Source organism: Heptranchias perlo, chromosome 6, assembly GCF_035084215.1.
Source record: "Heptranchias perlo isolate sHepPer1 chromosome 6, sHepPer1.hap1, whole genome shotgun sequence".
Classification (NCBI taxonomy): domain Eukaryota; kingdom Metazoa; phylum Chordata; class Chondrichthyes; order Hexanchiformes; family Hexanchidae; genus Heptranchias; species Heptranchias perlo.
The window spans coordinates 54,856,961-54,874,968 of NC_090330.1; the positions used below are offsets into that span (position 1 = coordinate 54,856,961).

Below are 18,008 nucleotides of genomic sequence, written 5' to 3' on the forward strand. Positions count from 1 at the left end.
TATTTCTTGAATCTCTCACTGTGAAAATGAGAGGAGCAACAGCGATATTTTATGAGCACGCGTTAAAAATGAAGGACAGCTCATCAAGGCTGTCGGGCAGGAGGCAGCAAACTAGAGATAAGGTGGGTGGGAGGGGAGAGTTTAAGGTGTGAGGAGGCAATGACCCCGTTAATAACGGGGAGGCGGGGGAGCCTGGTAGCAGGCGAAGAACCCGGCAAAACCGGGTACATGGCAGGGCCTGATTTGAATACTTTCGGGCTGCCTTCCACCCGACAGCCTGGCCGGCGGGAGGGAGTGGTAAGAAGCAGCAGCAGCAGGAGGCCGCAGCCGGGGACCCGTGGGGACAGTCCGTAGGGAGGCAGAAGTTTCGGGCCGCCACCTAGGCTGGGTGGAAGCTGAGTGATCGGGGGAGGCTGCAAGATCCGGGCTGTGATCGGAAGGGGGGCCGAAGACTTCCTTGTGAGGCCGGGGGGGGGGGGGGATTCCTGCTCCTCCTGGCTTACAAGGAGTGCTAACAGGAGCTGATCTTTATTACTTACCGTGGGCAGTCGGTGCCTCCTGCCTCAGATCTGCTGCCGGGCATCTGACAGCTCGCCGCCCCCCGGAACGGGCAGTTATGTTTAAGTCGCGGCGCCGATGATGTCACTGGGCCGCAACTTTCAAATGTTAACGAATCTCCCGCCTGCCCTTTTTGCGCGAGCCTCGTCGATGGCCTGATTTCTGTTTGTTAAAATGTAAACAGCCAGGAATGGGGTCGAGTTACTCGATCCCGACATTTTAATCCCCTCACCCCCATTCCGTTCAGTTTTGAGCCGACTTCAAAGCCCACCAACACCAAGACTGCTTATTTGCATTTCCTCGACATTGCCCACCGCTGCCCTACCTCAGCTCTTCCACAGACACTATCTCATGCCTTTTTCACCTCCAGATTTGATCACCCCAATATTCTTTTTGCTGACCTCTCATCCTCCAAACTCCAACTTTGTCCAATACTCAGCCAACCAAATCCTGTGCCACACAAAGTCCCACTTGCCCATCACCCCTATCTTTATTGACCTTCCCTGTCTCCCAACACATTAAATATCAATCCTTCATATTTGTCTACAAATCCCTCCATCGCTTAGGACCATTTTGTATCCTCTTCTCGAGTTCTATATCTCCTCTCGTACCCACCAGTCCCAGATTCCGACCTGAATGCATCCATTCCCTTCCATTCGCTCCAGCATTGATACTAAAACCTTCAGTCACCTCAGCCATGTTCTCTGGAACTCCCTTACTAAGTCCCTCAACCATTACATTTCCCTATTAACCTTTAAAAATCTTTTAAAACCCACCTTTTTGACCAAGCTTTTGCCACCCTTCCTAATCTCTCCCTCCGTTGCTCAGCATCCATTCCCTTATCTGCCTCTATCTGTGAAGCGGATTTGTTTTGCGCCCCGATTGCCCGTAAATACGAAGGATGATTCAGGCTATTGGATCGAGAGAAACCTGGAGTGGACTGTCCATTCAAAGGTCTGGTTGATCAAATTTGGTCTTCTCTGTTTTGAGATGTTTGGTGGCTGTCTCCCCTTTGGTTGCAAGATTTTCCTTTAAACATCCCCATAGATGCATATTTTAATGTGAATTCAAAGCATAAAATGGAAAATCCTGCCATGCCTTGTTTATTTTTTGTGGACACTGGTCGTTTTCCGTGTGTAAACTGTACGAATAAGCTGCCTTTTTTGAGACAAGTAGAAAATTGTCCGTAGATTCAGTCTTGTGGACTCTCTTTAAGCACCGGCAAAGAAATGCTAGTGGACCTAAAGCTGCAAACGGTTCTTATTGTTTGATGTTTCGTTAAACTTCAAATATTTCCTGCGGTTGGGGGCCTGAGGATTAAAGAAACTCGTGCTTTCTGTGCGATCATGCAATGGGCTTGTGATCCATAACTCGCTCTGTGCCTCACGGTCCCGTGAACGTCAGCCCCCTCGTCCAGCCATCCTCTTCAGTCTGCTGATCTACAAAGACGCACCTTTAAAAAAAATCTCTAACGTTTTGAATTGATCACAAGGGATATTCGATATCACATATAGAGATTGAACTTCACTTTATATAGTTTTATTCTACAAATAACCACTAAAATGTATAGTAACTGAAAAGGTGATTGTGTGCCTGTAGTATAGCATATCGTGTAACTGGATCAGCTACATGCATGTCTAATCTTATCATCTGTAATATCTGCGCCAAAAAATGTTAATCCCTCCAATTTAACATTATGAGTAGCCATTGAACTCTATTATTTAACGATCACCAGTTCCGTCAGGAGAGTTCTTATGAGGAATATATGTTCCCGCATTCTCTTATTTTCAGTAAGTATACTTTACCCATTAGACACAGTCAGTTTTGTTAATTGAATTGATTTCTCCCTTTTAGTGGAGAATGTAAATAAACAATTAGCGATTCAGTACTGAAACGGCACGATATGAGAGTCATTTAATTATCCTCTTGGAGAAAGTGGTTGAACTAATCTGCAATAAGAGTTTTATAGCCACAAGAGAGTGTATTGGAATTTTAGCAGAGAGAGAAAACTAAAATGCATTAAAAAAAATCCTGCTGGATGAGGGCTGTGGTTCGATAGAGATTTGTGCCGTCAGGAATGAAAAGATCTTTTCATTAATCCAAGGCATGTGATGTAAAAATTGGGGAAAGTCGAAGTGAAGTATTTGGCTCCTCACTCTGCAGTGAGCCAAGATAAGAGGAGCCCACCCAGAAATATGGCTCTTTTGTTTCTTTGCCTTCTGAGTTTTTGCAAACTCTCCTTTCAACAGTTTCCCCGAGCATGTACTTCTGCAGACATACTCATCAGGAAGGAGTGTTGTCCAGTTTGGAATGGAGATGGGTCTTCCTGTGGGGAGCTCTCTGGAAGAGGGTCATGCCAAGATACTTTAATAACTGATGCCCCATATGGACCTCAGTTCCCATTTTCGGGGGTGGATGATCGTGAAAACTGGCCAGCTGTCTTTTACAACAGGACTTGTCAGTGCAACAAAAACTTCATGGGCTTCAATTGTGGAGACTGCAAGTTTGGCTATTTCAGTGCTAATTGCACAGAACAACGAAAGTCCATCAGGAAAAATATTTTTGACCTAACCACGACAGAGAAGAACCAGTTTCTCGCCTATCTCAATCTAGCTAAATACACCATCAGCCAGGACTATCAGATTGCCACAGGAACATATGCCCAGATGAACAATGGTTCAAATCCCATGTTCAGAGACATAAGCATCTATGATCTGTTTGTTTGGATGCATTACTATACGTCTAGAGATGCTTTGCTGGGTGAGTCCAATGTTTGGACAGATATTGACTTTGCCCATGAAGGTTCGGCTTTCCTGCCCTGGCACAGAGCTTTTATGTTGCTGTGGGAAAATGAGCTCAGGAAGGCGGCACGTGATGACAACTTTACAATCCCATATTGGGACTGGAGAGATTCAAAAAGCTGTGGTGTTTGTACTAATGAGTATATGGGGGGCCACCATTCCACCAACCCCAACCTTCTCAGCCCTGCATCCTTCTTTTCTACATGGCAGGTATTGTACAAGAACTCAATCTATTATATGCACATTTCTCCAAAGAAGCAGAATTTTTTTAAAGTTGTTCTGTACATACTCATATTGATGAAATATTGTTACTATATGTTAAAAGTATATTCTTCTTCTTTCTGTTCTGTGCCTAACCTCGCATGTGGCAATCCATTTCTTCCACTGCTTTTTATATCCAGCAGACGTTTTTTACACGGACAAGTCATTAGCTAGACTCTAAACTGCCTACCAGGGAGATGCGATTGGGGTTTGTCACTCCACTCCCATTGAATACGAGTATTCCGCTGGATGTTAACCCAGTATTCAGGGACCGGAACTCTCGTCTCCACTCGCCAGGACTGTCTGGAGTGGGGCTCAAACCCATAACTTTCAGACTCAGAGGCAGGAATGCTACCACTGAGTCAAGGCTCACTCACTCTTAAGAGTATATTGAAGGCTTTTGAATATCAATATTTTTCTGGTTGTGTGATGTTAATTTCTTAAAGTCATAATGTATGTTATATATATTACATAATAATATTATCAGATATATTATTGTTGAAAGCAATCTTATTACTCTAGCTCACTCTTTCACAGGACCTCAAAAATGTGGAACTCCATAACTGTCTTTTCCTCTTCCCATAACATTTTGGCTTTTAAAACTTAGCATAACCTACTCAATTCTTACCTTGTTTTCTCTTTTAGTTTCTCAATTTTGATAAAATATTGAAATGGACACTGCATGAAGGGTCATATCAAAACCAGCTATGGAATTGTGAAAACTGAAACATAGTGCAATCCAATTTTTATTGTACCGTTTCACTCTTAACAATTATCATAGTACATATTCTGGGGAACCACACAAGAATGGTTCATTTTGAAATTAGGAGGTTTGTAAGTTTACAATTTATCAAATTGTAGCTTTAATAGAAAGATTTATTTGGGCTGTGGACGCTTGTATTCCATTCTAACTGAAAAACATGTGAATAACAAGATAAAAATATTGAATAGTAGCACAAGAACATTTCAAGGAGAAAATATGTTAAGAGAGAAAAATTCAACTTAATTTCGCCTATTTTTTGGGCGTAAAATGAATGATGGAGAAGATTTTCGGATCGCGATCTCCCCTAGCAGCGTGCCAGCCATCATATTGGATCGGGCGAAGTTTAGTCATCCCGGACAGCTGCCTGAATGCTGCAGAGGCCTCATTAAAATATTAAAATAAAGGTCCTTTGCCTGTTGAGGGACCCATTTCCAAAATTTAACTATGAGAGCGCAAATTTGATCATTCATGGTGCCAACAGTCAGGAAGCAGGCTACAGCAGCGTTATTTAAAGGGATCCTGAACTGAGTTCAGGTAAGTCTCTGTTTAGTCTTTCAAGGCTTCTAGTGGGCTTTTAGGCCTTTTTTTGGCTGTCTTGGCTGCTTTAGCAGTGTTATGAATCTTTGGACTTCTCTACCCCAGAAGGCTGTGGATGATAAGGCATTGAGTATATTGAGTGAGAGACCTTGGAGTGCATGTGCACAGATCCCTGAAGGTGGCAGTACAGGTACATAAGGTTGTGAAAAAGGCATACGGAATGCTCTCCATTATTAGCCGAGGTATAGAATACAAAAGCAGGGATGTAATGATGGAACTGTATAAAACGCTGGTATTGCCACAGCTGGAGTATTGTGCGCAGTTCTGGTCACCACATTACAGGAAGGACGTAATTGCTCTGGAAAGAGTGCAGAGAAGATTTACAAGAATGTTGCCAGGGCTTGAAAATTGCAGCTCCGAGGAGAGATTGGATAGGCTGGGGTTGTTTTCCTTGGAGCAGAGGAGGCTGAGGGGAGACTTGATTGGGGTGTACAAAATTATGAGGGACCTAGATAGAGTAGACAAGAAGTACCTGTTTCCCCTAGTGGAGAGCTCAAGAACTAGAGGACATAGATTTAAGCTGATTGGCGGAAGGATTAGAGGGGACATGAGGAAAAACTTTTTTACCCAGAGGGTGGTGGATGTATGGAATTTGCTGCTCTAATTGGTGGTAGAGGCAAGGACCCTCAACTCTTTTAAAAAGTACCTGGGCCTGCACCTTAAGTGCTGTAAGCTGCAGGGCTACAGACCGGGTGCTGGAAGGTGGGATTAGAATGGGCACCTGGTTGTTCTTCAAGCCGGCGCGGACACGATGGGCCAAATGGCCCCCTTCTGTGCTGTATCTTTTCTATGGTTCAAGGCTAAGATAGATATATTTTTGGACTCTAGGGGAATCAAGGGATATAGGGATCGGACAGGAAAGTGCAGTTGAGATCGAAAATCAGCCATGATCTGATTGAATGGCGGTGCAGGCTCAAGGACCCATACGGCCTATTCCTGCTCCTATTTGTTATGTTCCTATGTTCAAAACTCATGGACTGTGACTTTTTGAAGTTTCAGCACTATCTATCTGCTGGGGTGACATTATGGGTATGTTGCTCGGTCTGCCATTGGAGCTGGAGGATGAGGAGCAAGGAGAGCAGGAAGGAAGAGACCTGTAGCTGCTGGCAAAAGAGGGCGAAGAAAGGGAGAGCATAGGAGGACATACACCTCTTGGGTATTCCTTAACTGTGGAGCAATGTGTCCAGTGGCTCCACTTCACAAGGGAGGCCGTGACAGAGCTGTGACCCCTGCTGCATCACCAGCTGCAGCCCAAAACCAGGGCACGCACATCACTGCCTATGCCTGTCAAGGTCACTGTGGCCCTGAATTTCTACGTCTCAGAGTCAGTCCAAGCTACAACAGGTGACATCAGTGACATTAGTCAATTTGTAGTCCGTTGCCACATCAGGCAGCTCACAGATGCCCTCCTCGCTAAGCACAACCAATTTATCACCTTCCCAATGGAGTCAGCAAAACAAGATGAATGAGCTTGTTTAAAAAGGGAGATAGAACAAGTCAGTTAGCTTAACATTGGTGGTAGGAAAGATAATGGAATCTTTACTCAAAGATGTAATTGAAAAACATCTAGAGAATGAAAATATAATAAAGAATAGTCAGCAAGGATTTCAGAGGAAAGTTGTGCTTCACCAACCTTATTGAATTCTTTGAAGAAGTAACAGAAAGGGTAGACAAGGGTAATGCAATAAATGTAATATATTTGGATTTCCAAAAGGCCTTCGTAGACTCATGGCTAAGGCATGTAGTGTCAGGGGACAGGCAGCAGAATAGCAAGCTGACTACAAAACAGAAAACAGAGAGTAGGGGTTAAGGGTAGCTACTCAGACTGACAATAGGTGGAATGTGGCGTATCACAGGGATCGGTGCTGGGACCATTGTTGTTCACAATTTACATTAACGATTTGGATTCGGGAGTTGGAAGTACAATCTCAAAATTTGCGGACGGCACCAAATTGCTGGATGTAGTTAATACAAAGGAAGAATGCATCAAAATGCAAGAGGACATTAATAAACTTGCAGAATGGGTGTGTAACAAGGAGTAGTTGAGGCAAATAGCATAGATGCATTTAAGGGGAAGCTAGATAAGCACTCGAGAGAGAAAGGAATAGAAGGGTATCCTGATAGGGTTAGATGAAGTAGGGAGGGAGGAGGCTCGTGTGGAGCATAAATGCTGGCATAGACCAGTTGGGCCGAATGGCGTGTTTCTGTGCTGTGGTTTCGATGTAACTCGAAATAGCTTTGGGCTTCACCAGAATTGCGGGCTTCCCCCAGGTGCAGGGCATAATTGACTGCATCCACAAAGCCTTCTGTGCTCTATACAAAGACCCCGACAAGTACATTCACAAGAAGAACTTCCACTCCTTGAAAGTCCAGCTGGTGTGTGACCACAGGCAGCAGATCATGCAGGTTTGTGCTTGGTTTCATGGCAGTAGGCAAGATGCCTTTATCTTGCTCCAGTCCTCTCTCTTCCATCCAGACCATTGGGTGTCAGGCTGGCTGCTTGTGGACAAAGGCCATTCCTTGACCACCTGGCTCATGACTCCTGTTAGGAACCCAAGCACAGACATTGAGGAATGCTACAATCAAAGCCACACCTCAACCAGAGCTCTGATACAGCACTATTGGCCTTTTGAAACATAGGTTCTGTTGCCTGGACATGTCTGGAGGCGTCCTTCAGTACAGCCCTAAGATAGTCTCCAGATTTGTTGTGATCTGTTGCAGGCTCCATAACTTCACCCTACAAAGGGAACAACCATTGGAGCCACCTCAGGAGGAAGAAGTGAAGGAGGAAGAGGATGAGCAGGAAGTCAAGGACGAACAGGAAGAACAAGGACTAGTAATGCTGCCAGAGCTCTATGCCAACATATAATAAACGAACGGTATCCCTCCCACACAATGCACCAACAACGCCTCCTACCATCACACCCACTCCTTACACCCAGCAGATGAATGCCCTCCTAACATACACCAACAAAAAAGCAAAGCAACAGCTACACAACAATAAAGTGGTTCATAATGGTTCATTTCCCAAAAGATTATAATGAAGTTTGAAAGCTAAAAATCATACTTGTGCAAATCTCTTGTGCCTGTCTTCCATGCTCATTTGCCTATTCTGGTGCTCCTATTGGGTGTTTCCCCAGTGGCTACAGGAAGGCTGCTGAACTTACAGTGAGGGCACTGAGATGGCCGTGGTGGGCGACCTCGAGGAGTTCTGGCCTTATCGGGCACGGCTGCAGACTGCAGCATCTTGACAGCGGCCGTGGCACTTTGCTTCAGCTGGCTGTCTGGCATCAAAATAGACACTGGTGGTGAGGTTAGAAAGGGAGCAGGCATGCTGCAATCCTGAGAGGGAACAGCATATGCCTCTCCCATGGTGCCACTGCCGTTATCCCGGGACTGGGCCTCAGTACTCCTACTGCTCCACTCGAGATCAGAGTGCAGGAATGATGTAGCACTCTCAAAGATCCTATCCATGCTTTTGTTTATGCTTTGAAAGAGCTAAGATGGCAGAAGTTTGAGTTTCCACCGATGCTGTCAGTGCTATCACCAGAGGCCCCATCACTTTGGGCCCAGTGTTCATAGAGTTGACCACATGCTCCATGGTTAACTAAATTGTTTCCATGCCCTACATGAATACCCCACACAAGTTGGAGGTGGACTCCTCCATGCTCTCCAACATTGTGCGCAGGCTCCCTGGTAGGCAGTCCAATGCACTGAGAAGTTGGTCTTGCACAGCCATCAGTCTTCCAGAGGCTCGGCTATATAAGAAGGGTTTTCATTCCATATGTCTGGCAGGGACAGGATGCGGGGTAGGGGGGGGGGGTGCTTAGCTGAATAGGCATAACTGTGCCATAAGCCTCCACACTGTGGGGTTAAATCGGTTAACCTCCGAATCCGGGTGTAAGAATCGCGGTGTGCGATTAACATGCGCCCGGTGGTTCCATGAGATTCATGCTGCCTGCTCACTTACCTGATTGTAGCACGAGCAGTCAGGCCTAGCTGCAATGTTCTCACCAGCTTCGAACTTCTCACCAGCAGGGAGGACCAGAAATCGCGTGAGTTGCTCGCACCTCTTAAAGGCAGTCTGCACCTCGTATGTGCAAAATATTAGATACGGATCCGCACGGAGTCTGAACAGAGATCAGGCATTGTGCATGTAAAACACAGGTGTAGGTCCCGTCACTATGTTTACAAACTGATGAGTTATGTTAAAAACATTGAATGAAGGTTTGCGCAACACTAAATCCCACATCCTCCAATCTGCATGCCTGACCTCACCAATCTGCCAATCTGAATTTGTACCAGGCCTGCGAGAGAGTGTGCACCAATGTTCTCTGATGATGCACTAGAGGCCTTGGTGCATGAGGTGGACAGAAGGCAGGGCATCCTATATCTGCAGGGGGGCAAGAGGCCCTCCAGACATATGCTCAATAGGCAGTAGGGGACGAAGTCAATGCCAGACACATAGCACCACAAACATAGATGCAGTGCAGGAAGAAGTTCAATACTTCGATACAAGTGGTCAAGGTGAGTGAGGGCAACTGTCAAGTGGCATCTCCTACCAACTGCACACTAGCCACATCCACTGCTCCATGCACTACACACCCCATCACCCACATACCAACAAATTCTTTCAATCAGTCCTCAACTCTTCCAATCAGATGCTTCCTCTCACCCTCACGCATTACCACTGTTTCAAGCCACACTCCCACAACTCACAGGCCTCACGCACATTGGCAGCTATTCAACCATGACAGGCGCATCACCCAAACATCCTGCAGGACACTCATCAACACAAGTCCCATTTTCTTGCAGGAGAAGGTGCCGCATAACAGGAGTCAGCAAGTGGTAGTGGCATTTAGCCCCTCGAGCCTGTTCCCCCATTCAATGAGATCATGGCTAATATGTGACCTAACTCCACACATCCGCCATAGCCCTGTATCCCTTAATACCTTTAGTTAACAAAAATCTATCAATCTCAGATTTTAAAATAAACAATTGAGCTAGCATCACCCGCCGTTTGCAGAAGAGCGTTCCAAACGTTTCCGTAGAAGCGTTTCCTAACTTCACTCCTGCAAGTCCTGGCTCTAAATGTGAGGCTATGTCCCCTAGTCCTAGTATTCAAGTATAGGAGGCCTCCAAAAACAGGTACAATTGCATCAGCAGCCAGATGCAATAATCCAGCAATTCACCTGTAAATCCTGCATTGTCCCTTTAAATAACACTGGTGGGGGGTCCTCGAAGCCATCTAAACATGTTCAGCTGGTTGTGGTTAAGACAGTACGTTGACTGTAGCATTGAGTGCCAACATGGTATCCCTTTAAATCAGCATTGCACACTGATCTAACACATATTCTCCTTACTTACATGCTGCTGGCATTAATTATCTGCGCCTGAAGTGTGAGCGTGCATTCCGGACGCCATTTCAGGTCTCAGGAGGCCGCATAGCGCCTGAAAAACGCACGCTACACGGCCGAATTTCTAGCCCCGTGTCTTTTCAGTCTAGATGCTAACTATGATTGGTGGCTCAGAAGACCAACCTTCAACACTCAAGTGGTGAGAGAGGGGTCTGTAGATAGTCTTTGATTTCTTATTCTCCTTTTGGTGGGGGTTTTAGGCAGTGAAAGACAAAGAGAGATCTCCCTCTTGAGTCTGTCAGGGAGTAAAAGGGAATCCAGGCTGAGGCATTGTAACAGAGGAAGTCAAAGGATCGTTAGATTGTAGGTGAGTTCTGCCTAGAAAGTGACAGTGACAAATTATTTTTACATGGCATGAGAAGTAGTAGAAAATAGATATATCTTACAGAACAAATTGTATTCTGTTCTTTCAGGTATTCCATGTAAAATAAGCAGTTTGTTGGTTTTCAATTCATCTCGTCTCACTGACTTTTTAATCTGCCTCCTGAAAAGACAGGAGAATGAATGCATGTAGTGGCACATGCGAGATAATCAGTATCCAGCATACATGCAGTAAGGAGTCTATGTAATGGTCCCTCAGACATATTATCATTTAACTGGATACTGAGCAGTAAAAGTGAACTCCTGACTGCCGGGGAGATAGGGTCTGCTAATGAGAGTGACACTGAACCAAGAGAATATCGAGTACAGAGCTGTGAAATTTCTTACAAATTTGCACTGGAAAGGAGGGAGACAGGGAATGAGAGGCTTCAAGAAAGAATGAAAAAAAGAGTGGGACACAAATAGAGAGGTACAGACACCACAATGGAAAATAGTGTGAGAGCCATACTGAGAGAGACTAAAAGAAAGAGGCATATACAAAGATAAAAATTTGAGCAGGAAAGAACCAGAGAAAGAAAAGAAAGAAAGGCTTAGATTTATATAGTGATTTATTCATGTTGAAATGTCCCAAAATATTTCACACACCGTGAATTATCAAATAAACTGAATTGGCCTCGAAATTAAGCTGTTCAATTATGGGGGCTGACATTCCTCGAACCTGTTGGGTCGGTGACCTGCACTCATGACCTCGCCAGAGTATCCGGAGATGGATAGGGTCACCTGAATAAAATAAATTGGATTAGAGCCCATGCCAGAATCAAGGGTACAAGATAAAGCTGTGAGGAAGAAACGGTGCAACTGAATGAAAAATCTGTAAAAATGTGGTAATCAGCCCTCTTTTTAGAGGACCAATTTTCTTGATACTGCTTCCAGTATTTGATGGTGTTCTAGGCCTAAACCCAGGCCTGGATATTCTTGTGGGTCCAATTTGCATCTCTCTATTGACTTGGAAGTCAACAGGGTAGAAATTCATCGGCTGCCAGTTTTGGGTGTGAAGGTGGTGCTGGGGCCACCACATGCGCCTGAACCCAATCCGAAATTGGGCATTAAAGCCATTTGCCTGGCTGGCAGCGGCTCGACGGTAAGTCCCGTGAACAGGGGGTGCTGCGGCAAAGAAGGGAGGAAGGGATCAGGGCACTGTAGTGTCAGGGGAGCAATTCTGGGCATCGGAAACCAATTTCTCAGAGGGATCCTTAAACATGCATTAGGCCCCTCATTAATCTGTGCAAGGTACTTAACGCCTGTTTTAGGCGGCCGTCCAGGATGCTTAAAAAAAAGGGCATGATGAATTTAGCAGTGCCCCAAACACACACGCAAATTTGGCGCAGGCCATCTCACTGCTAAATTTGTTATCGTTGTGCCATTTTATGCCCAGGAAATGGGTGCAATGCATACCAATTTTTACCCCAAGAGCTTTCTGACATCCAAGTTGCTAGGTGTTCAGAAGGCGGCAGATGCCATCCTGTTGGCCCCACCTCATGTTGAATGTCAGGCCATTTATAGGCAGATGGAACTACTGCATGTCCCTGCCCCCACAGGAAATCCCAATTGAGTTCTTCAGGGGAGCCTGGGGGTAAATTTCAACGTACCGCGGGAACTCAGTGGGGTGGGGTGGGGGGGGGGTGCAATATGTGTGTGGGAAACCCGGAAAAACTTTGCATGCGGTGTCTCGAGCGATTGCGACTCAATTGAAGGCCGTTAATGCGACTTCCGAGTTTTGCGTCTCCAAGCTGCGCAGTGGGTGTGCTGCGCATCCAAATAACATGCTGGGAGCTGGAGTATTTAAAGGGCCATTGCAACCATGGATTTGGAGGGAGAAAGCAGGAATTTAAAGACATGGAGCAACAAAGGACAAAGCGCACCCTGGCTTCAAGCACGGCTCACAAACTAATCCATTCAGGCCATGACTATGGCTGTGTGGACTCAGGGTGCTTACTTTTCTGCCACCTTAAACAGGCAGACAGATACTTTAGCTGTGGCCTTAGAAAGTGTCACAGAAGTGCTCCAAACTGTTGTCCAGCAGAGTGGTAGGAGTGATGTGACTGTGACCCTAAAGAGGGATCATGGCGAAAGGTGACATGGAAGTGGGGACTCCACTCAAAGCGCTCCCACGTCTCACCCGTTGCCCCCCTCTCAACCAGTACCCGTAATGCTGCCTCCTCTCCCGATGGCCGCGTCTGGCCCTGCACAGGTGCAGGTGGAGCAGCCTTTGGTGGGGTCCTCACGGGCTCCACAACCCTGAGGCCATAGGCCGAAAGCATGTCAGCAGTCAGGGTGGGATCTGAGCAACCTGCCACTACCTCTGCTGAAGCCACAGGGGATGCACCACGTAGAAGTGCTAGGAAGAGGAAGGCAAAGGTTTTGTAATCACCAAGAGTATGTACAAGCGATATCTGATGGAATGTCATGTTTTTCATTTATATTTGTTTTTTGTTAAATGCACATTAAATGTTGTAATTCTCACCATCACTGCCACGTCTTGCCCATTCTTGAGTCCTTTTTGTGAAAGCGCCCTTGCATGTGCTTTATCATGAACGCCAAGACATGATGCCACCCATTGGGCATGTGTACGATGGGTGTCTGTGTGTTTGAAGGACTGTTTTGTGCAAGTGGTGGGGGTGGGGGGGGGCGGTGGGATTGGGGGGCTGGGGTTGTTCTAGGTGGTCTGAGTACATCACTATCTTCAGATCTCCCTATGGTAATCCATCAGATATGAGTGACTCCCTAGCATCACGAGCTCCCATGTGTGGCGCTGCTCTGCCAATGGGTTCCTCCTCCTCCTCCTCCTCCTCCTCCTCATCTTCTTCTTCAATGTTGCCGGCAGAAGCGGATGCTTCACAAGCGCATTGGAGCTCCTTCACCTGTAACCCACTCTGTTGCGCGATTTTGTGCAGTACACAACACATGACTATTATTCTGCACACCCTCGCTGGTGAGTACTGAAGGGCTCCCCCAGATCAATCCAGGCACCTGAAGCACATCTTGAGCATTCCAATGGCTTGTTCATGACAGACCTGGTGGTGATGTGACTATCGTCGTACCGCTGCTGTGCCTCGTTGATGGGGCTTCCTACAGGTATCATGAGCCACGTCTGCAGGGGGTATCCCTTGTCTCCAAGGAGCCAGCCCTTAAGTGTCTCTTGTGCATGGCAGAGGGCCAGGATGTTGGACTCGCGCAAAATGAAGGAATCATGGCAGCTGTCAGGGAATTTGGCACACACCTGCAGAAACCTCTTCCAGTGGTCGCAAACCAGCTGCGCATTGATGGAGTGATATCCCTTTCGGTTGATGAACAGTCCTGGTTTATGTGCAGGTGCTTGGATTACTATGTGTGTGCAACCAATTGCACCCTGCACCCGTGGAAAGCCAGCCAGAGAGTGGAAACCCACTGCCCTCTCAGTCTGGCTGATATCGTCACAGGGGTAGTTGACATAGGCAGATGTCCTGGCAAACAAGCCATCAGTGAACTGTCATTTACACTTATGTGCAGATGACCGAGAGACTCTGGTGATGTCACCGGTGACACCTTGAAAGAATATGGAGGCGAAGAAATTGAGGGAAGTGGTGACTTTAACTGCGTGGCCACCAGGCTCAGCCGGGAGCAGCTCTGCATGAAGGAGCAGGCAGATGTCTGCGACCACCTGGCGACTCAATCTGAGCCTGCACAGGCACTGCTCCTCATAGAGGTCCAGGAAGCTCAGAGTCTGCCTGTAAACCCTCTCGTGGGTAGTGCCGCCTACGACTTCGGCCCCTGCATTGGTCCCCTCTCTGCTCTTCTCCAGGTCCTTGTGGCGCACCTCTGTCTTGTGCACCTCTATCTCCCAGAACTGCAGGCCGGCCTGCCGCGGATGGTGATGTGTCTCCTCCTCAGGTATACTGCAGAATAAATCCATTGCACCCACCCCCACCAATCCTGATGTCAGTTTGAGGGGGTCCAAAATGTAGGTGAATATGTGTGAGCACAAGAATTCTGATTGTGAACCAAGAATTCTCAGTCTAAACACAAAGAAATCCCAGCCAAAGGTTTGTCTGAGAGAACTGATTACCCTGCTACAAAAACTCATCTTTTCTTCACATGTCAATCACTGGTTTAAAGGTCCAATTGAGGGCCAGCTGCAACTTGCCCCCGTTTCCATGACGTATTTGAAGTCGGGAGCAGTTAAAATGGCTTGTATAGCTCAATACACAAAAAGTTAACAGGTTTAAGCACTTTAAGTGCTTCATCCGGCCCTTTAAATATTGTCCCACCGGCTTTAACCCCCCCATCCGCCCCCAATCCAACCGCTCTTGGGGGTTAAAATTTACCCCCATGTTTCCAGGTCTTGGCAGATTTTCCAATCCACCAATCCACTCCTCAAACCTTTGCGCCGAGACTTCACCCCAGACCTGAGAAAAGTTGGGGCCAAGGTGACAACCTGCATTTCTCTGAAACTGGTTCGTGCTGCCTAGTGATATTTTATTGCTCTTTTTGCAGTCTTTACTTGGATCTTTGAGCAATTTGTATTTTAATAGGCTTTCATCGTTAGCATTCAATTTGACAGGTTAAGTGTATGAGTGTCTGTTTAGTTCACATGAAGCCATGCTGAAGTAGTCTGTATTGGGCGTGAATTTTTTTATATTGGGTAAAGTTTAAATTCAAATCACTTTGGATTTCTGCCAAACTCTGATGCATCATTTTTTTTCATGATCTAGTAATTTAATGAGACTAGCTGAGCTCACAATTTAGAAAACTATACATCTAAATATGAAATAAGGCCACTATCCAGCTAATATTGATCGACACTGTAAAGAGAAGCGACAGTCTTTCTAGGTTTATTCAGTTTTCCTTCCATTGGCCTTGACTGTTTCATTCATAAGGATATCAATGAAAGCCATTGTTATCCTATACCTATGAGGCGTTGGTGACATTGAAGCAGGTCTCTTCATGGTAACTGTTTGAAAAGAGAAAATGGGCGCTAAATTGGGCCGTGTTGGGCGCTACACGGCCTCTCCGACATCTAAGATGGCGTCTTGGATGCGCTCGCACATTTCCTGCACGATGTGCGCCAGACGCCATCTTGGTATAGGAGTTTGCGCAGGCGCGGATTAGAAACGCTGGAATCATGTAAAGGAGGGAGAAAATGGCTTCAATCAGTGTGCAACACTGATTTAAAGTGATAGACATCATTTTGGGACTTAACGCTCAACTCAACACACAGTCTTAACCCCGACCATCTGAACGTGTCTTAGAGTGCCTGGAGGACCCCCCCCACCCCCACCCCAACTGACGCTATTTAAAGGGACCATGCAGGATTACAGGTTAGTGGCTGGATTATTAGCTCTGGCTGCCGAGACATTTGTAACCATTTTTGGAGGTCTTCTAGACTTCAATACTAGGACGCGGGACATAGCCTAACATTTAGAGCCAGGACGTGCAGGAGTGAAGTTAGGAAATGCTTCTACACGCAAAGGGTGGGAGAAGTTTGGAACACTCTTCTGCAGACAGCAGTTGATGCTAGCTTACCTGTGAATGTTAAATCTGAGATTGAGAGATTTCTGTGAACCAAGGGTATTAAGGAATATGGGGCTAAGGCGGGTATATGGAGTTAGGTCACAGGTCCACCATGATCTCACTGAATGGTGGAACAGGCTCGAGGGGCTAAATGCCACTGCTACTTGCTGCCTCTTGATATGCGTCACCTTCTCCTTCAAGAAAGCGAGGCGTGTGCCTGGATGATGTGCCTGTCATAGTTGAATAGCTGCCAGTGTGTGTGGCCTGTGAGTTGTGGGTGGGCGGCTTGAAACAGTGGTAATGTGTAAGGGCGGGAGGAAGCATCTGATTGGAAGAGTTGAGTACTGATGGAAAGAGTTTGTTGGTATGTGGGTGATGGGGGGTATAGTGCGTGGTGCAGTTGCTAGGCGACACCACTTGACAGTTGACCTCACTCACCTTGCCCACTCATGTCAAAGCATTGAACTTCTTCCTGCACTGCATCCATGTTCATGATGCTGTGCGCCTGGCATTGACTGCGTCCCCCGCTGCCTCCCACTGTCTTTCGAGTATATGTCTGGATGGCCTCTTGCCCCCCCCTCCCTCCCACTGTGGATAAAGGATGTCCCTCCTTCTGTCCACCTCTCGCACCCAGGGTCTCTAGTGTATCAGCAGGGAACCTTGGTGCATGCACTCTCGCAGGCCTGGTACCAACTCAGATCGGCAGACTGGTGAGGTCTGGTGTGCACATTGGAGGATGTGGAATTTAGTAATGCGCAACCTTTATTCAATGTTTTAACATAACTCATCAGTGTGTAAACATAGGGATGGGATCTGCATCTGTTTTTTACATTTGCGATGTCTGATCTCTGTTCAGACTTCATGCAGACAGTAGACTGCTATTTTCAGCAAATAACAGGTACCAGCTACCTTTAAGAGGTTTCTAGGAAACATCTTCCCTTTAAGAGATGGAGCTCCCTCTGATGGTGGAAAGAGCAAATTGCATTCATTCCAAGTGCAAGGCCTGGAGAGGAATGCTGATTGCAGGTAAGTGCTCCTTTGGGACCAAACTTGCGTCTTGCCTGCCCAGGGTCCATCAGGCGCGAGGTGTTAGCGCATCATCGCCCAGAACGGACCCTTAACCAATTTTTCCTCCAATGTATTTTTCAGATGTGACATCTTATAATGTGGAATGGAAAATTACACAAAAGATTTGCAAAGGAGTGGATGGAAAAGCCAGAAAAGACATTCAGACAATTTTTATAGAATCTTAGAAGGTGGCCACAGGAGATGAGTATTTTTGAATGATTTGAACTTTTGTGTTCCACTCAAACCCGTGATTCCAGAAAATGTGAAACTGCTTGGGGCCAGGGTGGAGAGCCGACACTAGATATGGATACGGTAGCATAGTGTTATGCTTCCGTACTATTAACCCAGAGGTTTGAGCTAATAGTCTGGAGAGTGTGAGTTCAAATTGCACCATGGCAGTTTGTGAATTTAAATTCAGTTTAAATAAAAATATGGAAATAGAAGGTTGGTAAGTGTCTATGAAGCTATTAGACTGTCGTAAAAACCCAACTGGTTCACTGATGTCCTTTAGTGACCTGCCGTCCTTACCTGGTCTGGCATATATATGACTCCAGTCCCACACCAATGTCGTTGACTATTAGATGCCCTTTGAAGTGGCCTAGCAAGCCATTCAGTTCAAAGCAACTAGAGATGGGTAATAAATGCGAGCCTTGCCAGTGATGCCCAAATCCC

The 18,008-nt window shown here is 46.3% G+C and overlaps 1 protein-coding gene across 1 annotated transcript in view; it reads left to right on the forward strand.

Moving 5' to 3' along the window:
- Window positions 1–1,504: 1,504 nt before the first annotated feature.
- tyr (tyrosinase) overlaps window positions 1,505–18,008 on the forward strand; it is a 69,169-nt gene continuing 52,665 nt past the window's right edge. The window contains exon 1 of the mRNA XM_067986697.1: window positions 1,505–3,569. Within this exon, the coding sequence (XP_067842798.1) occupies window positions 2,754–3,569 (816 nt within the window). The 5' untranslated portion in view covers window positions 1,505–2,753. The remainder of the gene's footprint in view (window positions 3,570–18,008) is intronic.